The sequence below is a fragment of the Pollicipes pollicipes genome, unplaced genomic scaffold, assembly GCF_011947565.3.
Source record: "Pollicipes pollicipes isolate AB1234 unplaced genomic scaffold, Ppol_2.1 Scaffold_4881;HRSCAF=5763_pilon_pilon_pilon, whole genome shotgun sequence".
NCBI classification, from domain to species: Eukaryota; Metazoa; Arthropoda; class Thecostraca; order Pollicipedomorpha; family Pollicipedidae; genus Pollicipes; species Pollicipes pollicipes.
In genome coordinates, this window is record NW_023596576.1 from 45,379,508 (window position 1) to 45,401,640 (window position 22,133).

General features: G+C 63.8%; 3 protein-coding genes and 1 long non-coding RNA gene across 4 annotated transcripts in view; all 4 read right to left on the reverse strand.

Annotated features, from left to right (window-relative positions):
- The window catches only part of LOC119100459 (E3 ubiquitin-protein ligase UBR4), a 28,481-nt gene extending 24,820 nt beyond the window's left edge, over positions 1-3,661 (reverse strand). Inside the window, exons 1-7 of the mRNA XM_037223552.1 lie at positions 3,629-3,661; positions 3,359-3,487; positions 2,880-3,051; positions 2,276-2,426; positions 1,715-1,823; positions 938-1,063; positions 325-474 (exon numbers count right to left, since the gene is read on the reverse strand). Of these exons, the coding sequence (XP_037079447.1) occupies positions 325-474; positions 938-1,063; positions 1,715-1,823; positions 2,276-2,426; positions 2,880-3,051; positions 3,359-3,487; positions 3,629-3,661 (870 nt within the window). The remainder of the gene's footprint in view (positions 1-324; positions 475-937; positions 1,064-1,714; positions 1,824-2,275; positions 2,427-2,879; positions 3,052-3,358; positions 3,488-3,628) is intronic.
- A 20-nt stretch (positions 3,662-3,681) lies between these two features.
- Positions 3,682-5,841, reverse strand: LOC119100460 (E3 ubiquitin-protein ligase UBR4-like). Its single transcript, XM_037223553.1, has 5 exons — positions 5,808-5,841; positions 5,122-5,171; positions 4,629-4,787; positions 3,854-4,001; positions 3,682-3,707 (listed from the first exon to the last, which is right to left on the reverse strand). Exons 1-5 carry the CDS (start codon positions 5,839-5,841, stop codon positions 3,682-3,684), a joined length of 417 nt encoding a protein of 138 aa, XP_037079448.1.
- A 193-nt stretch (positions 5,842-6,034) lies between these two features.
- On the reverse strand, positions 6,035-17,319 carry LOC119100461 (E3 ubiquitin-protein ligase UBR4; the record flags this gene model as incomplete). The annotated part of the gene is made up of 18 exons (XM_037223554.1): positions 6,035-6,096; positions 6,456-6,686; positions 6,982-7,101; positions 7,416-7,581; positions 7,961-8,159; positions 8,663-8,809; positions 9,194-9,351; positions 9,755-9,888; positions 10,716-10,937; positions 11,490-11,687; positions 12,379-12,468; positions 12,877-12,994; positions 13,235-13,369; positions 13,826-14,071; positions 15,085-15,266; positions 15,988-16,147; positions 16,579-16,781; positions 17,226-17,319. Coding segments are annotated over 18 exons (2,865 nt in total), but the record flags the coding sequence as incomplete, so codon positions are not given.
- A 63-nt stretch (positions 17,320-17,382) lies between these two features.
- On the reverse strand, positions 17,383-18,542 carry LOC119101275 (uncharacterized). Its single transcript, XR_005094526.1, has 3 exons — positions 18,464-18,542; positions 17,830-18,048; positions 17,383-17,431 (listed from the first exon to the last, which is right to left on the reverse strand). It is a non-coding gene; the product is annotated as an uncharacterized LOC119101275 (long non-coding RNA).
- Positions 18,543-22,133: the final 3,591 nt, after the last annotated feature.

A 22,133-nucleotide genomic window follows, 5' to 3' on the forward strand; every position in this document is an offset into this window, starting at 1 on the left:
CCCATCGCCACTGAAGAGAGTAAACATACACAGAACTCCTCAGACTGAACCAACAGCTCCGTGGATGTTCTCACATAACCGTGACTTCACGAGTGCGAGAAACGCGCATAGCTGCAAGACACTGCCCGCTCGCGCCACCTGCCCCGCGTCGCCACACCTCACCTCACCCCGTCTCGTCAACCCTCTCCGAACGTTCGGTGCGCCGGCGCCGGCGCGCCCGCCCCTCACGCCTACCTTGACGTGTGCGCCAGCGCCGGCGCGCGCGCCTCTCACGCCTACCTTGATGTGTGCGCCAGCGCCGGCGCGCCCGCCTCTCACGCCTACCTTGATGTGCGCGTCGAGCGCATGCAGGTCGCGCAGCTGGCGGTATGTGTCCTTGTTGCCGCAGATGTAGAGCAGCAGTTTGCGCACCTGGCGCCGCACGAACGGCGCCAGCGGCGCCATCATGTACTCGCACAGCGTCTGGCGCCAATTCTGAGCGCCAGAAGGACCAGTCAGCCGGCGAGCTTCTGGTTACAAACGGGGAAGCTGGACGGTGTGGCTCATAGGGCACTGCCAGCAACTAGCGTCATGTCATAACCGAGCGACACAAGATCAGCCAGACACGCTATGGTGCACAGACAGCCTGTAGGGGTATGTACACAAGTTTCGGGCGCAGGTAGAGCCTGCGAGCAGCACCGAAAACAGAAAAAGCACGTAAGGCTTTTATCACGTGACACGAAACGCCCTCCGAAACAGAGGCATAGCCTTCCAGCTGTTAGCAAAATTGCGTATACACATTTGCAGCAGAGCACTGTGCAATTTTTATAACCTGAATCGCATCACATCGACCGTCACTGGGCACTACTCCCAACCACATGTATACATTTCACACCACCCGTCTGCCTTTGCGCCTGACGGACCAGCACTGACACGCGGCGGGTGGCCGACGACCCACCTCGCCGAAAACGTCGACGTTGGAGCCGGGCACGACGCTGAGCACCTTCTTGACCTGGTACGGCAGCCGCAGCACCATCTCGGTCAACAGCTGCGAGAAGGTGGAGAACACGTCCGCAGAGTAGCGCTGCCGGCAGAGACGGCACGGGTCAGGCGGCGCACACCAACGCCGCGGCGCGGGAGCTGCCGCACGCGGTCCCGGGCGAGGGCGACGGTGGCGCCGGACGCGCGGGCGGCCCGCAAGCAGTCGGAGGGACACCCGGGCCGACCCGGGGCGGGTCGGTGAGGCGCGGCCACTGATGGCTCAGAGCAGGCTGGCCGGTGGGTGGGGGCGGATATCACGCGTGCAGACTCCAGGTCATGAGCCATGGGGAAGCCAAGACGGGGTTGAACTGACAGTCTCGCACATAAGTCCTGCATGTTTTAGTACAGACCAGATAGAACGACGAATACAGCGACGTTCTGCTAAAATTCGGCGTGCAGATGTCTCGAATGATAAGAGCAATCGTTCACGACTGATCAATGGATGTGACCATCAGCGGAGGAGACCCACACGCTGCCAGGACCGCTGCATCGGTGAACAGCCGCTGAAATATGCAGATACCAAGCGAAGTGTAGCTGTTTGCTGTCATGGCAAGAAGCCTTGAACGCTGCAATGACTGCAATGACGCCTCCAGTTCAAACTTAGCACCGACGGCTCAGCTGAAACGCACACCACCACGGTACCACTGTCGGCAACCCGAACACTGTCGAAGGCCGAGCCGACGACTGCGCGCACCTTGACGTATTCCTTGAGGAAGAAGGGCGACATGTCGGGAGTGGGGGAGAGCGGGTGCTCCTTCAGCAGCTTGCCACCCACCACCGTGCCAGAGTCGTCCTTGTCGCTCCTGCGGTCCAGACGAGCCGTCACGCTCGGATGTAGGCGGCAGCCACAGTTCGAACCAATGCGACCCAATACCATGTCGGCCGAACGAACCATGTGGGGGAAGGTATGCATTCGTAGCCCGCGCCGATATCAAACGTGAAATTCGCAAGATAATTCTGGGCTGGTTAGAATCGTTCTACCATTTTCGCGAACCGTTAGCTCGCAACTATTTATATATATATATATATATATATATATATATATATATATATATATATTTATATTTATATATATTTCGCAACTATTTATAATAGCTCATTTGCGAAAATTCACGCAAATACAGATTAAGCTGACGAGCCCGCCCTGCATTCGCACCAGCGTTACAACACGAACACAAGGCGTCGATGCCTTTCGGAGCGTCATCTCCTAGATGCACTGAGCCGCCGAGAGAGCGGAGCGCAGGCAGCCACTGACGTTTTCCAGTAGGCGATGAGCGCCTTGAGCGTGGTCAGGCAGTGTCCGATCATGTCGGCCTTGAGCAGCGCGGCGGCCGTGGCCGTGGCCGTGAACGCCCAGCCGTCGCCGCCGTGGCGGCCCATCTGCTTGGGCCGCGACATCAGCACGCCTGGCGACGGGCGAGACACGTCAGGAGACGTCAGGGGGACGGGAGCGGAACACGAGGCTGTCAGGAGCATGGTCCGACGCAGTATGCCGCCTGCAGACAGGCCACAGGTATCGGGGGAGGCGCAGCACACCGCACCGACTGCTCTGTACTGACGCTCGAACACACGGGAGCGACTGCCGACTTCTCCCGTTGGAAACGGGCGCTACGGTGTCCGAATAGTTCGCATAGCGACACACGTATTTTCATTCGAGGCCCGAGCCCTTGTTCTTCTTCCACTCAGAAAGCGCCGTTGAAATCAACATTTCAGCATGCACTGCCAGTCAAGGGTCTGAAACCAATGGGGCTGCAGACTGGGGCAATATAACACGACCAGCACGATGCACATGGATACAGGTGGCTGAAGCGTCGAGCCAATCCTCGCTCCAGCCGCCGGCGCGGTCCCGCCCGACTCACTGAGCATGCGCATGATGATGAGTCGGATCTCGCCGTCACTGCTGCGCTCGTGCGCCGCCGCCGGCGCGCCGTCCGTCTTCAGCTGCGCCACCAGCGCGCGTAGCAGGGCGTCCAGGCAGGCGCGGTCGCGCTCGTCCGAGCCGTCCAGGTCGGAGGCCAGCATCAGCAGCACCTGCGCCCGGCCGCCCGGGCGTTAGCGGAATACGACCGACCGCGCTGGTCGGAGTCGGGGAGCGCAGATCGGCAGAGCGCGCAGGGGCTGCTCCTCGTCACACTTCTGCACCGCGGGTCACGTGCGGTACGGCAACATGGCAGCCACGCACTCTTTGACAGTCCCACCGACAATGCTTTTGCCAACTTTCAGTCACTGCATTGACATCATATCGGCAATGCCTGCCAGGACTGGGACCATACGACCTACTACAGCCCGCCACGGAGCCGCGGCAGCGCCCGTCGCCAGCACCGGCCGGCCGCCGTACCTGGAGGTAAGGTATGGCGCGCACGCCGCCGACCAGCCGCACCATCGGCAGGTACTCCAGCAGCCGCTCCGTCAGGCCCAGCCGCAGGCCGTGCAGTCGGGAGCTGCGGTCCGTCTCCGGCTCGTCCACCTCGGCCGGCTGCGAGCACACACTGACGTCAGCACCGGAGGCGGACGCGGCGACTGTAGCGGCGAGGGTCTGGCACACAGCGCTGCGGTGCTCGGTTATCCGTCCGCTGCGCACGTGCGTTCCGGCCAGGCGCCCAGTCACACGGCCGAGATCGTTCGGAAGCTGCCAATCCATTCTCCAAGCCCTGGTGCGCACTACCCAGCCATTCGCCCGAAGCGTGCTGGTCACCATCCAGCAGGACGCCGTCAAAGCTGCTGCACGGATGTCTAGGCCACCACCTCGTATGGCCCGGCCAGTCCGACCCGCGTCTGCACAGGCGGCGCCTCGCCCCGGACCGGCGCGCCGGCCGCCTCACCTGGTAGTGTCCGGGCGCGCCGACCGAGCTGGTCTCGCTGCGCGCGCCGGCGGCCGACTCGTGACCGGCGTCGCCGTAGGTGGAGCTCCGGCCGGACGTGTGCTCGCCGGCGATGCTGTCCACTACGCTGGCGCCGCTCTCGGAGCCGCCGCTGCCGGCCTGCCGCGCCCGCCGAGCCCGTCAGCAGCCGCAGAGCCAGCCACGGCCCGCAGCGCGGGCGGCGGCAGGGGGAGGCAGCACGGGTGGGAACAGCCTAGCGCGACAAAGCCACCAAGACGGCAGGTGGCGAAGTGCCCGAGGGTATGTTTGCGGACAGGTGGGTCGGCTGCTTGCAGTGACAGCCTAAACGCCACCCAAACACGCAAGATGATGGCGTGCTTTCAGACGAAGTACGACGGCAACGATACCATTCCGTCTTCAGTAGCCGCCAATACTATTTCCACACTACAATGTCCCACAGGTTAACTTCACTAGCCGGGATCCCCATATTATCTTCAGATCCCCCTCCCCTCCGTTCACCTCAGATAATGCACCATGCAAAGGTCCCTGCATCTCTACAGACAGCGCATCATCCGCCACGGACAAGGTGGCGAGTCCTTACAAGGGCGACCTCGGGTGAGGGCTGGCGGGCAACGGCCATTCCTTCTCCCCAGACTGCGGCAAGCCGCCACATTTGCAACACTCCTGCTGCAGTTCAGTTCACACAAATTTCGGACCCCGTTTCCCAGGGACTGTGGCTGCTCCCTCGGCCCCGGCGCCGACCCGGCCGCTGTGGCCGCAGGTCACCTGTTCGGCGGGCGAGGTGCGCAGCGTCGAGCCGTCGGTGGCCGCCGTCGAGCCCTCGTCGTCGGAGGCCGGCGCCGACGCCGTCGTGTCCGAGTAGTGGCCCTCGTTGGGGGCGCCGGCCGCGCCTGCCTCGGCGCCGCCGGCCGCTCCCAGCAGGTTCTGAGGCGCGCCAGGTCAGGCGCCGGTCAGCGGGGCGTCACGCCGGGAGCGGCGACGCCGGCCGGCGTCCGACCTCAGCCACAGCACGTGACACGGGGCATACGCCAACAACAGCGCAAGGGTTCTGCGGGCGGTCCCCATGAGTCCACCATCACACAGCCAGGCACGCGTCGAAATAACGCTAAGTACTCAGAACTAAGGACGGGGGAGGGATGTTGTTGTGAACTCCAGCGGAGCACATCACTGAAACACGTCACGGCTACAGAAAAAGAGCGGGGGAAGGGAGCCTTGAGCCAGCGCGCCGTACCGCGCGGACACCAGCGCGCGCCGTTACCTGCAGCGGCTGGCCGCCCAGGTTCTGTAGGGCGTCCCGCCCGACGACCCCTGCAGGTGTGGCGCAGGTTCTGCAGCGACGGCGCGTGCCTTCATGGTCTGTTGACGTCACAAACGGTTACATGATCATCCCTCCAGAGGTGGACTCCCGACCGCACCCAGCAGTACGGCCACTCTGGCAGACGGTTCCGACAGTAAGATATTGAGCTGGCACATGAGAAGACAAATGACAAATTGCTGGCGCAAAACGCACTACCCTGCAGCGGCGGCGGCTTTCGCACTAAGGAGATTCCACGCGATCCCGTGGAATCGCCGGCCACGTCAGGTGGAGGGGGATCTGTCGTGCCCTGCCGACCCACCCGCCCAGGAGCGCTCCGACGCGGAGCACCGCGGCCACCGCCCGTCCAGCAGGTGATCGATCGTCGTCGCCACTGCCACCCACCCGTCCGGAACGCGGTCGCACCGCGCGGCACGACGGCACCCGCCCGCCCGCCCGCAGCTGGCATCGCTCCGACCGCGGTCGGCACCTCGGCACCCGTCCCGTCCGCAGCTGGCGTCGCTCCGACCGTGGTCGGCACCTCGGCGCCCGCCCCGCCCACAGCTGGCATTGCTCCGACCGTGGTCGGCACCTCGGCGCCCGTCCCGTCCGCATCTGGCCGCACCTGCCGCGGAGTCGGCCGAGCTCACCTGCAGGCTGAGCGCGATCGCCAGCTCGAACCATGGTCTCGTCGTCGGCGTCCGGCGGCAGGTCCAGCAGCCGGCGGCAGGCCCTGCGCCTGCGCCAAGCAGCGACTCCACGTCCAGTCCGCCCGACTCCAGCTCGTCGTCAGTCGTCGTCGCCCGGCTCGGCCGTCTCGTCCACGAGCACAGCGGCGGGCGGCTCGGGCGGCGGCGGTGGCGGCGGCGGCGGGCCGGCCGGCGCCGCGCGCCGAGCTCGAGCTGGCCGACCGCTCCAGCGAGGCGGGCGCGGCAGCGCCTGCCGAGAGCAGCGCCGTGAGTCGGGTGGACGGCAGGCCGCGACAGCGACGGAGGTAGGGTGCGACAGGCCGCAAGAGCGACGGAGGCGGGGTGCGACAGGCCGCGAGAGCGACGGAGACACGGTGTCACAAGATGCGATGCAAATAAACTTTTCCAAATCTGTAAAAAGCACCCTGTAAATCCTCGTCACAGCACAAAGGGCACGAAATCAAGACAGTCATGACAGCCACGCACCTCGGACAATGAACGTACGTGCACGAGGTCCACACACGCACGATGTCCACACCCGACCCCGACTGTCACACCAATCCGCTACCCACCCCGCATCTCCCACCTCCCCGCCCCCGGGGCACGCACCGGGCGTGGAGCAGCGCGGCGGCGATGGGATGAAGACGCGGCGGCGGCGCTGCTTGGGTCGGAACACGCGAATCAGGCCCTGCTTGGCGGCGAAGCTGACGGCCCGGTCGTCGCTGAGCAGCAGCCGCGAGATGACGACGGTCAGCGGCGCCGCCAGCTCCGGCTCCGTCGTGAAGAAGGCGTACAGCACGTCCGAGAGCGCGTACACGCACGTCTCCGGGTGCGTCAGGCCTGCCCGGCAGCGCACCGCGTCAGAGGAGCAGGCGCCACGCGGCGCGAACATGACGCGCAGTGAAGCGCAGGCCGCTCGGGGCTGGGTGTTCGGGACGACACAGCAAGGTCGCGATTTGAATTCCATGCCCGTCAAGCACGCTACTGCGACGTTAGCCGCAGGCCGGCCTAACACAAATATAAACGCAAATGCAAAACAGCAATCCGCTGGCAGTCACATTTCAAAGGATCGATCACTGATCCCGCCGAGGCGGTGTCCCGCCCCAGTTCTGCCGCCCGGCCGGGCGTCCCTCACCGGGCAGACAGACGGGCGCCGTGAGAGCGTTCTCCGGCTGGGCGTCGTGCAGCCGCCAGAACAGCGCCATCAGCAGCGACACGAAGTCGGCGCCGCCGCTGTCCGGTTTGTCGTCGCCCTCTGCCGGCCACCGACGGGGGACTGAGGGCTCGTGCTCACGTGGCGGTCACCCGCGCCAGGCACGCACGAGACCGACAGGTCATGGCGAATGATAGCACAGCTGCTTAACGTCGGGAAAGGACACACACTTTCACACTGGAGCTGGAGAGGGCACCTGCCTCCTCGACCACGTTCGGCCGTCGCTGAAGGGAACAAAGGCGCAAGTGCGGCCGAACTCTGCTGATTACAGCTGCGGCCGAGCTCCAGTGATTACAGCTAGCGAACATAGCGACGACGGCTGCTCCATGCCTTGTGTCCGGCAAAGCCGTCCGTACCTCCCTTCACGACCGTGTATTTCACCAGGTTGGCCGGTCGGCAGATGGCGATGTTGCGAGAGGTCACCACCAGGTGGTGGAAGAGCTCCGAGTCCAGGTTACGCGACTCGGCGTTGGCGTCCATCTTGCGCAGCATCTTCCACACGTGATTCAGCTTCGAATGGTCCTGCCAGGCCGCACCAGCCGCGATGCTGTTACAGCGCTACCCTCACACGAGCCTGTCGTCCGATCTCCACGAACGTGTCGTGGGCACATGGCGTTCCATGTCAACCATTAGTAACATTAAAATGTGAGTTGGGACTTCTTACGCTGAGAGTGGCCAACCTCCAATACACCGAATGATGTAACGATGCCGTAAAAGCGGGAGCCCCAGGCTCCTCTTGCTTATACTACGTGCAAAAATAACATGATCAAGGATCTGTGACACGAAGAGGATAGCCAGGGGCTGCACACAGCTTCTATGTTCTAGCGTTCCCCCGATGCTGCAGTGGCTGCAGCGGGCCCAGCCCCCACCCACCCATCGGCGCCCGGCGGCGGCCGGCTACCTTGTGGCTGTAGTAGGCCTGGCGGGAGGTATGCAGGGCGGCCAGCAGCGCGTCCACCTGCGTCAGCACCTGGCCGACCGGCGGCGCCTCCAACTGCACCAGCGCCGTGCACAGCTCGAGCGCCGCGGCCCGCTGCGGGTCCGACTCGGGCGCCGCCACCACGCACCCCTCCATCGTCTCCAGGGCGCTGGTCACCAGTCTGAGGAGAGGGGAGATGTCAGAGCTACCACCCCTCCAGCGTCTCCAGGTCACCAGTCTGCAGACAGGGGAGAGGTCAGAGCTATCACCCCTCCAGCGTCTCCAGGCCACTGGTCACCAATCCGACAGCTGGTCACATACCGATCAATTCCGTTGCACATGACCGTCTTTACGGCCTCTGGCGAGCGAGGAGAGGGAGCTGGGCTAGCCATTACAAAGTGGGTGATCTGCAGCACGAGTGAACCCTATATACAGTCAGAGGTGGATGACTCAGGGCTACACAACTGTCACAATGGACGGGGCCCAAATCCGGGCAGAAAAAAACCGTGATGGCAGACGCCACAGAGCGAGTCACTCCAAGACGTATTATTCGTATTCGTATTCGTCGTAACGTATTCACACAGCGGCGCCCGTGCCAGTGCCGAGGCAACAACGCGCCAACCCCATAGGGCGGTCGAAACAGCGAGGCGCCGCGCCCAGCACAGCCGCAGACGGTAGTCTCACTTGTCGAGCGCCGTGAGCGGCAGCACGGCGGCGGCGCTGCCCTCCTGCTCGCTGCCCGGCGTCAGGTTCGTGCCCGACGCGGACGGCGATGACATGTACTCGTCGCTGTCCTCCGGCCAGTCGAAGCTCTCCTTCGTCTTGCCGTAGCTGAAATGGCGACGGTTAGCTGCACACCGGCAGTGAATGGCCGAGATTCGTCGAAGGGTGGCGGGCGCAGACGACAGGCATGGTGAGCGTGCGGATACATGTATGAAACGCGAGATGCGCTAGTATCCTGCCAAGCAACATTTCCTAATGCAGTAATAAGACATATACCCCACACGGCGCGCTTCGCCCAGACCGACACAGCCTCAGACGGGGGCCAAGATGTTGCTACCAAGTGTCTTTACATCATGTCCGAGCCCGGTCGGTGTAGCCGCAGCAGCGACGACGCAGCAGCGGTCACCAACTCCCCGAGCGGTCCCGCACGAGGTTACAAGACCAACCACCGGCAGCCCATCCCGCGCCTGCGAGCGGCCGGCGGTGCCTCACATTTTCAGCGAGTCCACCATGGTGACGCCGGACGGGTCCGGGGACGGGCCGAACGTGATGACCAGCCGGCGGTCGGCCTGCAGCGACTCCTCGCGCGTGAGCGGCACGTCGAACCAGCGCGCGCGCGTGCAGTGCAGCGGCACGCTGCGGCCCAGCAGCTGCGGGGCAGGCCGTCAGAGCTCGTCAGGACAGAGCCTTTACAACGCGGCGGGCGAGCATGGCGACGAGAAGGCACTTAGTGGGGCCCGGTCTCTTCAAGGGCCGGGCTGAACTTCGCTCGGGTTTGCCAGGACTTCGGACGCTAGCGCAGATAAAACCAACGTGTCACCCTTTCACATATTCACATAAAACAGACGTACCTGCTTGAGTAAGTTTCACTAGACTGCTGTAAGGTTCTTACTAGTCAGCGCCGATTTGAAAGACCACCTTACACTCTTCCGAACATTCAGACGATTCCAGGACTTCCCACTTGCACCCCCAGTCCAACCAACACCGATCGCCTTCCACCCGCGCCCCTCGCCAGCCCAGCGCGCCCGCCGTCTGCCATCAGCCGGCGCTCACCTCGACGTAGCTGGGGCTGCGCTGCGGGTCCTGCGAGCCGACCATGATCTGCACGCCGCAGATCACCATCGCCGAGTCGCCGTTGGTCACCTCCAGGCTGAAGCCGGACGGCTTGGTGGACGCGATGTACATGCCTGCCGGGAGCGGCCGGTCAGTCGGCGGCAGGGCAGACGGCGGCCGGTCAGTCGGCGACCCGTCAGTCGGCGGCCGGTCAGTCGGCGGCCGGTCAGTCGGCGGCAGGGCAGACGGCGGCCGGTCAGTCGGAGGCCGGTCAGTCGGCGACGGCCGGTCAGTCGGTGGCCGACTAGGCGGCGGACGGTCAGGCGGCAGCCGGTCAGTCGGCGACGGCCGGTCAGTCGGTGGCCCGTCAGTCGGCGGCCGGTCAGTCGGCGGCCGGTCAGTCGGTGGCCGACTAGGCGGCGGCCGGTCAGGCGGCGGCCGGTCAGTCGGCGGCCGGTCAGGCGGCGGCCGGTCAGGCGGCGGCCGGTCAGGCGGCGGCCGGTCAGGCGGCGGCCGGTCAGTCGGTGGCCGGTCAGTCGGCGGCCGGCCAGGTGGCGGCCGGTCAGGCGGCGGCCGCACGCTGCCAACGGTCGGCGGCGCCAGCAGCCAGGAGACGCCGCCACTCAGCGGTGACTGCACGCGCACCACGAGCTGGCGGCGTCGGCAGCGGCCGGGTGTGCGGGCGTACACTCCGACACCGGCGTGCACTTGAGCGGACGAGGGGTGACACGCGGTGATGGGAATCTCCCGATGCCGGTGCACGACTGATATGCGCACGTGTTTTCACGCAGCCACGGAGACCGACTCAATATCAACTCTACGTGGGCAACGCTGTCAAACCCGTAGCACAGCAAATAACGGCGCTGTCTACACTGGCATACACCGTGATACTGGATACAAACCGCGCCACCAGACCCGACCTCCACCACACCCCGTCCTCGAACGCCTCCGGGCTGCTGACCTGTCATGGAGAGCCGCTGCTTAACCTGCTGCGTGTTGTACACCTGCAGCACGTCGTCGCCGCCGTACTCGACGTCGTTCATGGGCTGGCAGCCCTCGAAGAAGTCGGGCGGGAATTGGACGGCGCCGGCAGCGCGGCTTGGCTTGGGCGCCTTCTTCTTGCGCGGCGGCCGCAGCGAGGCCATCACACTCGTCGGGTTCAGCGAGGACGACAGCCAGAAGCCTGGCCGTCCGGGAGAGAGGGGTCAGCAAGGACGACAGCCAGAAGCCTGGCCATCCGGAAGAGAGGAGTCAGCGAGGATGACAGCCAGAAGCCTGGTCATCCGGGAGAGAGGGGTCAGCGAGGACGAGAGCCAGAAGCCTGGCCATCCGGGAGAGAGGGGATCAGCTGACAGTCTGGCCGCAGGACACGGCGGTCTGAGCCACCAGCCTGAGACCACGAGGAAGAAGGGTCGGGTGGAGCGGGGAGAGCACATCCGTGCTTAGATTCGGGAGATGGCGCGTCGGGAGCGGGGAGCGGTGCGCCATGTGTTTTGCGGAGCGATCTTTTCAGACCAGTGCGTGACATCACCTTGCACCTGAATCGAGTCGACAAAGACCTGAGCCCAAAACTACACCCTACCCGTCAAGGCATTGGACCACCCCAGACTCCTCCGCCGCTCGCACTGAACCGCTACCCACCCCGTCGCCCCAGCCCGCAATCCCTCACGCCTCACCCCGTCCCGCGCCAGCCCTACCCCGGACCACCAGTCCAGTCCGCGCCCGCGCCACTGACCGGTCCGCTCTGGCGAGGCCATGTAGATGCGCAGGCTGCCGTCCTCGCAGAGCACGATGAGCGTGGTGCGCCGGTCGCTGCCGGCCGTCGGGTGGCGGATGACCACCATGTCGGTGATCTTCGACTTGGACGGCACGATGCGGATCTCCTGCACCGAGACCGAGTCCGGCTTCACCATCAGGATCACCGGATTGTTGCCTGCGGCGGAGAGCGGCCGGAGGTGAGAGGCGCGTCGCTGGCGCGTCGCCGGCCGCGCCAGATCGGCCGGCACCCGGCTGGGGTTGGAGGCGACGTGGGTGTGGTGACGCGCGGTGGTCACGGCCTGGCGACAGGTCACAGAGTAAGGGAGCAGCATGCCACACCGACTGACTAGCCCTCTGTCTGCACCCGATCTCACCGGGTGTGGACACTGCATGGACAGGTGGGTCAAACTCCCGGAGTACCTGCACAGACAGGTGGCCAAACTCCGGGGACTGCACAGACAGGTGGGTCGAAACTCGGGACTGCACGACAGTGGGGTCAAACTCTGGGTACTGAACAACGGTGGTCAGCCATTGCGAGTGAACGTCCTTTGCCGTGAGGCAGACCACACGCCATGCACTCCACCTGATTAACGGTATACGGGTCCGAGACCCACACCCAAGGACACCCACTGCCGTCACTGAACTCTTCTGGATAGACCAGATATGACTCACTGCCTCTGTGGTCACTGATACCTTCTCAAGACAACCAAAGGTAGGTGACCAACTGCTCTGTGCCACTGAGCTTCGTGCCTTCAGAGACAACCAAGGGTGCCCCACTGCCCCCGTAGACTGATCCCGTCAGCAGACACAAAGGACACTCACTGCTCTGGGTGACGAGCATCGGAATGGCCCGGGTTGCCGATCACCCCTGCGCCACTGGCACAGCGGCTGCGAGTTGGGCTTGCCCGAGCCCGACGGCTTCAGCTGGATCTGCGTCAGGTTGTCCAGCTCCGTCCCTGCGGCGCGGTGCGACGCTGAGTGGCAGCAGCGGCCACACATGGCTCAACAACGAACAAACATAGCCATCACCGGCAACGGCTCTCAAATGATTAAAAACACCTAACAGCGACGGTCCAAGATAATCAACACTCGGTGTAATGTTGTTTGAGCCCGCATCAGAGCCGTTCTATTAACATTAGGAATGCAGCTATTTGTTAAGTTATGTGTTTAGTGGGGATCATAATTGTGTGTCAACGCGTTCATCGAGGGAGCTCCGACAGCTCAACCGCGTGGTCCAGATGATAAGTATTATACACGGTACCAATTTTTAGTCGATCTAAGAATGCTGACAGCAATGACTGAAGAAGACTGCTACCAGAATACTACTAGCATTGTTCTAACTAATGCTACATGGATGGCCTTACCAATACTGGTCAGAGGCGCCAGGAAGCTCTTGCCCTGCGTGTAGCTGAAGAAGAGCAGCTGCAGCACGTGCGAGTAGTAGATGGCCACCCCTCCGCCGCAGATCTGGCCGTTGGACCACTGCAAGGGAAGACATCATTAAACCTCCATCTGATCATATGTATATATATATACACTGAATGCAAACTTTTGGTAACTGAAAGAGGCACCCCACCACGCCACCGATGGATGGAGTCATTAAACAACCGCAACACCAATAGACTGCAGTTTGTGAAAGCGTGCCACAACAACGAAGCGCGACCCATTTAACAAGGTCCGACACTGACCCCCTTGAAGGCACGTCCGTCCATTGGCCGTTACCTTGACCTCGGGGTGCGACAGGTCCAGGATGTTGGTGACGTAGAAGGGGCCGTGCTGGGCCGAGCTCTCCTCGTTGATCTCGACCGTGTAGATCAGTCCGGTGGATGACATGATGATGACGTGTCGGGAGCCGTCCTGGTGGGAGGGCGACGTCAGACCGCGGCCGGCAGCGGCGTAACGCGCTCACAGCGCTCGCACGGCAGTGCAGCAGATACACGGCTGGCAACAGTCAAACATACTGCAGCGGCGTGGAAGAAACGGTCCCGACCTGGTAATGGATACAAACTTTCATGACGCACAACACATGGTTTGCAACACGAGTGCTGAAACAATCTCACGCGAGTGTTTCAGCACGTCAGAAGAGGAACAAAGGGAAACGTCACGAGCCGGTGCACAACCATCCCGCGAGACAACATGTTAAGTGTTCACAACCACTTCGAACTCTCGACCTAACAGACGCTCCACTCCACGGCACGCACCAGGACCACCGCCGTGAACCCCATTCTCACACGGCACCCATCGAGCACCCTGGCCATCAGCCGGCGCGCAGCTCGGCCAAGCGCCGCCGCCGCCCACCGCCTCGCCGCTTGCCTGCATGTTGGCCACGCAAGCGTCCCGGATCTTGCCGCTGGGCAACAGGAAGAAGTGGTGCGGGCTGAGCACGTCCTTGCCGAGGTCGTACAGCTTGACGAAGTCGGCCGTGATGATGGCCAGCGCCGTCTGCGAGCCGGGCAGCCAGCGGGCGCTGATGATGAAGTTGCCCGTCTCCAGCTGCGGCTGCAGCACCAGGTGGTCCGACACGGCGCCCGAAGAGCTGAACGTCAGTACGTGGCAGTCCTGCCGGGGGAGGGCAAGGTCAGGCGAGGTCAAACCACTCGGCGACAGCGCGGCAGGGTCAGAGGTCACATTCTGAACGTCAACACGTGACAGTCCTGCCGAACGAGGGTAAGGTCAGGCGAGGCCAAACATCTGAGCGACAGCGCGACAGGGTCAGAGGTCAAATACTGAACGTCATCACGTGACGGACATGGCCTCAGGTGTGCGGTCGGGGTCAGGCGCAGCGTCACACTTCACCAGACACAGCCATAAGAGTCAGACAACGTTAGAAGCATCGCAGATGAGTGCTTAAGTCAGATAGCCTAGCGGACATGGCCGGGACGACACACAGTACGAAAGGGGTGCCATGCTTTCAAGTGAGCTGGTTTCAGACAGGCGGACTAACGAACGTGCCCAAAAACAAAACAAACAAACAGCGCAGGCAATCAACAACATTGCAAGCAGCGATGCAAAGTGCCCGAAGGCACCCGCAAGAACAATGGTTTCCTGTGCGAACGGCTCAGCGGCGGCCTGTGTCCTGCGAAATTGACCATCCCGGGGCGAGCGGGCTGCCGCCAGCAATCGCGGCTGGCGCCCGCTGAGAAAGCGGCACATGCGTGCTGTCCCGGACAGGGCACACCCTTCTAAAAGCCGGGCATGAGCGTGCGCCAGTTGTCGCAGGCGCGCCATGTGGTCTGGGGCGCGATCGTGTGTAGACTGGAGGTGAGACGACAGACAGGGAGTAGTGAGCCATCGGCGGCAGCGGCCGGAGCGCGACCGATGCTGGTCTGGACCATTCGCGTGCGTTGCGGTGTGATGAGCAGCGGTTCTGACCGGATCCGTCGCGATGCTTACCTACACCGCTCGTGCTTAGGGGACGCCTTCGCAGGCAATAACGGCGACAAGAACCCGGAAACGCCCCTTGACCTCCCTGGCCTGTGTCCACTATCGTCGCGCCGAGGCAAAAGCGCGTCATTCGCAGTCTGTTTCCCAGCCGATCACGGCCGCTCTGCTGCCCGTCGCGCGCCGCCCACCTTGAGACCGCAGACGGCCAGCACGTCCTCGTTACACGGGTTGCTGGAGATGCTGAGCACGGTGAAGGGCACGGGCGCCGACGCCAGGCGGGTCAGCGTCAGCTTCCGCTTGGCGGCGTCGCCCTGCTTCAGCAGCGCCGACAGCTGCAGCACGGCCAGCTTGCCCTTCTCGTGCGACACGGCTGCGGAGGGGCGCCGCCGGGTCAGCAGGGTCACGGGCCCGACCCGGACGGGCTCGGCAGAACCACGGCTCACAGGTGGGGCAGGTGGGGCGCCGCCGGGTCAGCAGGGTCACGGGCCCGACCCGGGCGGGCTCGGCAGAACCACGGCTCACAGGCGGAGCGGGTGTGGCGCCACCGGGCGGCAGGTTACAGCCCAAGCATACTCAATTGGCGCGAGTAATGAACGTGGGAGGCTTCATGAAACGTCCATGCCTACACGTGGGTGGTGTCTGCATGAATCGAGATGAATACTAGACCAAGAGGCCTAGCTCGAACCCTGTCTAGAAACCGACGTCCACCGAATACACCCATTCATGCTCTCGAAGGCCCCATTCCATCACGGCAGACGCCTCAAGAAGCAGACGGAACTACCACGCCGCCCCGCTGACTACCGCATCATGCCCGAGCACTGCGTCACACCGGCAAATCCTGTCACGTCGGCACATACCGCGTCACACCGGCACATGCCGTGTCACACCGGCACATGCCGCGTCACACCGGCACATCCTGCGGCACACCCGCACATGCCACGTCACACCGGTGCATGGCGCGTCACACCGACGCATCCTGTGTCACACCGGCACATGCCACGTCATACCGGCACATCCCGCGGCACACCGGCACACCCGCGTCACCTCCGGACAGCAGCACGCGGCACCAGTCTGCCCCCCATCCCACTCACCAAGGTGCTGCCGCTTGCCGTGCGGGCTGCTCAGGCAGCACATGGAGACGCGCCGGATCATGTGGGCCGACACCAGCTGCCGGATCGTCTGGCCCTGCTCGCCGGCGAACGTCATGCGCACGTTGTCGAACGCGCCCTCTTGCGAGCCCAGCGTCGGCACCTGGCGGACGGACGGCGCACGCGAGTGAGGCCACACGGCCCGAGGAGGACCACCGACGCCGTGCATTTCACCGGCGTTTAAAATTGTTGCGTTGCACACCATGCTCGTGACTATATAGAGACGCGTTATGTAGGATTCTGGACCCTAGCACGATTGGTCACAACATTCCAAACCCAAGTACGCCCACCCGTGGCCCGGCAGTTATGATAAACGCAAGCTCTTAACGTTCCATTAGCTACAACATGTAAGTACGGCAGTCCCGTCACCACACCCAGCCTCGTCCGAGTGACCGCCGCGTGTCACGCTGACGCCTCTCCCGCCCGCTTGGCGCCCCCTCCCCCCTATCACCCCCTGCCGCGTGTCACGCTGCCGCCGCTCCCGCCCGTTTGGTGCCCCCTCCCCCTCATCCCTCCAGCCGCGTGCCATCCCACCATCAGCGTGTCGGTGGTGTCGAACGTCTTCTCGACGGTGTGCAGCTGGGCGAGCGCGTCAGCCACGCGCTGGTGAGCCCCGATGGGCGAGGTGCGCCGGCTGCTGGCTGACAGCGCCGGCAGCAGCAGCCGCACCAGCTCCAGCACGCTCGACAGCACGTCCGAGCTGTGTAGCTCCGCGTAGATGGCGTCCTTGTACGGCTCTGGCGGCGCGGCACGTGGTCAGGTCAACTGAGCAGAGGGGGCGCGGGGAGGGGCGAATAATGCTGAAGAGGGTCCTGCTGGTGTCAGCGCGGTCAAGGCATTCAGGCGTCGAAGACGGCAAACACGTAATTGAAGCCCTTAGCTGTAGGCTAGCGACGTGATTATTCCTCATGCATCATGTAGAGACACCACATGGCAAGCGCAGAGCCCATCTCCGACGTCACATTAATCTGATTCAGAGTCATGTCTGGCGACCACAGGGGAAATAATTGCAACCCAAAGACCATCGATCAGATGACAGCATGGCACAAGCGGCATGCCAATTAACAGCATAACAGGATAGTATAGACAAAGACGGGGCAACCGTTCACCCTTCCACCACAACTCCACCCGTCCCCCGCCCTCCCCAGCCCCATCTCCAGCCTCTGCTGCGGCCCTCTCACCGAGCCGCCTGCTGAGCGCCTGGCGTCCGCGCACGTTCTGCTCGCGGTACTTGTCGGGCCTCTCGTGACTGAGCGCGCTGTGGGCGGCGGCGCAGCAGCGACGGCAGCATGGTTTCGGCGCCGAACGGGCCGGCGCCCGAGCCGGCGCCGGCGCCGCCGCTGCCGGCCGCCGCCGGCTCCGGCTGCCGGTTGCGCTTCACTAGCGCCTGCCGGCCGGGAGGACGCGGTTGGACGCGGCGGAGACGACCGGGCGCACGACGGGGCGGGGCGGGCGCGCCACCGGCGGTGACGGGTCAGCGGCGGTGTGGCGGCGGCGGCGGGTGGTGAGGAAGGCGAGACGGTGAGCGGACGACGGCGGCGGTGCGATGGTGAGTCAGGCGCTTTTGAAATGAGCGTTCACCAGCAAAGCGTTCTTGAACACGTTAAGACAGCCATCTCCGCGCCTGCTCACCAGCTACCGCTCGTCAGAACCACTGCCCGCTGTCATCGAACACGCAGACACAGGAGGCGTAGCATGAGCACACCACGACGACGAGCACTGCGCGTGCAGGTGACCACCCTCCCGCAAGCGTCCGGCGGTGCCGAGCCGGCGGCGCGCCCCTACCTGGCAGCTGGAGTCCTCCTTGGCGCCACAGTCGCAGAAGAAGCTGCCGTGCTTGGCGTAGGTGACGTCGTGCCCCTTGTGACAGACGCGCACACACACCGAGCAGACGCCGACCGAGTCCAGCATGCTGCACGTGTGGCAGTGGTACCAGTGCTGGTTCATGTACTCCTTCTGCGTCACCGTGAACGTACACAGCTTGTTGTTCAGCGAGTCCTCGTCCTGGCGGACAGGGCAAGCGAGACGGGCCATTAGTTACATGCGCCGGCACGTTGCAGCTCTTTAGCACAGCGACGCGTCGCAGTGGTCATGCTCCGCAGCAGTTCGCGCCCAGCAGGCTGGTAGCAGCGACCACGTTCCCAGGCCTTTCACAGCCCACGTGGATCTGGCCACGGCTGTGCTCAGTTCTATCCCAAGTTTACACACGTGCACCCAGAAGTCTACACCTTCCTGACGCATGATACGCCCCGCCAACCGCCACTTCTGGACAACGAGAAACAAAGCAGCACCACTAAACGACACCCAGTCGGCAAGAGGCCGGCCCTAGCCCCGGCCCCTTCCCCCTCCCCTCCCTCCCCCCCCCCCCCCGTGAACTCGGTCCGATGTGTCCGATTGGGCACCGCCCCGCGTCGCGTACCGAGTCGTCGGCGTCACTGTCGTCGTCGTGCAGCTCGTCGCCCCACTCGGTGTCGGCCTCCAGCACGGACGTGTCGCCCTCAAGCGGCGGCGTGGCCAACCCCGACTGACCGGGGTGGCGCCAGTGGTCGCCCAGCATCTGGAGCGGCAGCGGCGGGTCAAGGGAGCGGAGACACGACGAGATGTGGTAGCGGATACGCACTCACGTACGCACGCACGCGCGCGCGTACGCACACACGCACACGCAAACGCAAACGCACACGCACCCACCCATCCCCCTGCTCTCACTCGTTCGCATGACCTCCGCTGAGCCCCTGCTACCCTCGGCGGCTACCTTGAGAGCCAAGACGATGTCGCTGAGGTAGGTCATCAGGCAGCAGGCGAAGGTGACCACGTCCGTGTGTCGTCCCGAAACCACGCCCTCCCCCAACTTGTCCACCACGTCCTTCTTGCACAGGTACTCCTTGCTGCCAACACACGCCGCTCTTATGAACATTTGGGTACAGGTAGTGCTTACTGCAAATATTCGGTGGTCCCACTAGACAACGGCTGCGGTGCGGAAGCATTCTCAGTGCATCCTGCCCAGTCATAAACAAGCGAGAATGCTTGAGGGGAAATGGTTCGCAAAATGCCTAATCTATCCATCTCAACAATGCTCCTCAACAAGCAGCAAGCTACTTTTACGGCCTACAGCTAAAAACATACAAGACATTACAGACAGATGTGCAGACTGTTCCAATATTCCACATCCTGCAGCACCCAATCAATAACTGCCTCTCCATTTGGCGAGGATTTCGCTCCGCTCCGTTCTGTCCCCCACCCCCACGCAGGCAGACGAGGGTTCCCTCCTCCACCCCTACAGACACACACTTGCACGCCGAGTCTGCGCCGCGGCGTGCCGGCCGCGGCGTGGCCGTACCAGGTGTTGAGCCACTGGGCGCAGGCGCCGAACAGCCGGACGTGGCCCTGGCCGGCTCCGGCCGAGGCCAGCGTGGCCATGGCCGTCACCAGGCCGCCGTGCGCGGCCGTCAGCCGACGCCGGCGTGAACAGCTCGCCGCCCATCACCGTCAGCGTGTTCAGGATGACGCGCGGCACCTCCTCACTGACGGCGCTGCAACGGCGGGCGGGGCGGGCCGTCAGCGCCGGTGGTGCACGCCAACTCCTCACGGGCAACACCGGCATGGGACACGGTGGTCAGCTCACTGGCACGGGACACGGTGTCAGCTCACTGGCACGGGACATGGTGTCAGCTCACTGGGCACGGGGCACGGTGTCAGCTCACTGACACGGCACACGGTGTCAGCTCACTTACACGGGACACGGTTCCAGCGCACTGGCACGTGACACGGTGTCAGCTCACTGACACGGCACAAGGTGTCAGCTCACCGACACTTGACACGGTGTCAGCTCACTTACACGGGAGACAGTTCCAGCTCACTGACACGGGACACGGTGTCAGCTCACTGACGGGGAACACGATGTCGGCCTCAATGATACAGGACACAGTGTCAGCTCACTAACATAAAAAACGCTGTCGGCTCACGGGACACGGTGTCAGCTCACCAGGTCACGCATGACACCTTCTTACTGACAGCGCTAGCCAGGAACACCCTGCCACGGACGTCAAAACACCGCAGTTGCGTCACAGACAAGAGTGAGATACGTCCCGTTCGCACGTCCACCCCATGCCAACGTCTAGGTCACGTCCATCTCTCTTCGCCCATCCTCCGGCAACACCACTCAGCGCGCTCCGTAGCCCACTCACGCCTCGCCGCGTCGGCTTCGGCGGTTTTTTCAGCGAGCGCCGCGGAGCGGCCCGGAGCCAACTCCTGCTCACGAGCGCCGACACGCATGCAGCCGCCGTTCGGCGGGCGAGCGCGGCCGGTGAGCGCTGACCTGCCCGACGCGCCGGCCGCCTACTTGACCTGTCCTCCCTGACCAGGTACTGCGTCACGCTCTGCAGCAGCTGGCGGCTCTCGAGGCGCTCGTTCCTGCCGGCCGACGACTCGTCGCCGCGGTCGCCGAGCGACACCACCAGCTTGCCGAGCCAGAGGCGCAGCCGCTCCGGCTCCACCCGGGCCAGGCCGTCCAGCGACGCGCACAGCTCGCGGAGCTCGTCGCCGGGCTTGTCCGCTGCGGGCGGCGGCGGCGCGCGGCTCAGCGAAGCGACGGTGGAACGTCGGGTTTGGCCGTCAGGAAAGCCCGGCAGCCGCTCATGGCTGGTGGCTAAATGATACCCAATGCCCGAAATGAGCCCACGCCCGAGTCGTCGTTTGACGCTTATGGCATGTACACCACCGACCACCTAAAATGGCAAGGAAACCATCCGCCAGACTATGGAAGGTATGCGACCATATCTACTTTAAGTGCGTAGATAAAAGTTCCTTCCCCAATGCGCTGGTGGGCTACAAAAATATCAGTGTCCTAGTGCACGGCAGTCGACGCATTTTGAGCAAACCCAGCACAAGCTGCCTGACCCACCAGCTTGGAAGAGCTTGTCGCAGAACTGAGGACAAGCATGCCGTAGTTGAAGCTGAGCCGCTGGCTGGAGGCGGACAGCAGCACGGTCATCAGGAACGTGCTGTCCTCCTTGTGCACCTTGGCGAGCGCCGCGCGCCCGGCCGGCACCTCCAGCATCGACTCCAGGCAGCGGAATGCACTCTTCGCACACCGACTCGTTGATTGTCCTGCGGGCAACGCAGAGACTGGTGGTGCCGGTCGCTACACCGAGGCATCATAGAGGCACACCACCCGCGTCGCTGATGGCGCGACGGGGGCCACGCCAGCGCTCGAGGAGCGTGTTCTGCTGGCACGGCCGGAGCAGCCAATACCAGAATGGGAACGTTCCAATGAAGAAATCTACTGTCTCCGTGGGGGCGTTTACCCGTGTTGTGGAAGATCTTGATCCCTTCTTACCCTACTAAGCCTTGAATATTTTCATAAGAGCCTGACACACCGCGGACACCATCTGTCCTCCCCAGCCCGTGCCCTTCACTCTGCTGCCGAGCCGCGAGATAACGTGTTGAACCCCTGCACAAGTACCCATTCACTCTAACACTCTCACTACGCCACCCCTCCCCAAACACGACCCTCCCACGTGCTCCTCCCCTCCCCCAAACACCACACACTTACGCGTCCTGGCTGACGAGGCGGACGATGGCGTACACGTGCCGCACCACCAGCTGGCAGGCCGTCTGCTGGAACGAATCCGAGTCGGTGGCGCCCACCATCGTCGTCACGTCGAAGTGCGCCACGGCCGACTCGCAGCTGAGGTCCAGCACCAGCGGCAGGAGCACGCGCGACAGGTCGGCGCGCGCCCGCTCGTCACGAGCGCCACCTGGCGGCGGGGCGCCGGCGCCACCGGTCAGACGCTGCGAGAGGGCGGGGGTGGGCGAGGTGGCGGGAGCCCTCTGCGGGGCAGCGGCAGGGCCGCGGGTCAGGGTCCGACGCCGGGGCAGGAGGACGACGGTGGATCATGTGGCGGCTGTTCTCTCTGCGAGAGAGCTGAGGGTAACGAGAAGGACGCCGATGGCCGGGTGCGGGGCAGGCCAGACGTCGGGAGCCCTCCGTAGGGGAGAGACGAGGGCTGGGTGCGGGGCAGGCCAAACATCGGGAGCCCTCCGCAGGGAAGAGACGAGGGCTGGGTGCGGGACAGGCCAGACGTCGGGTG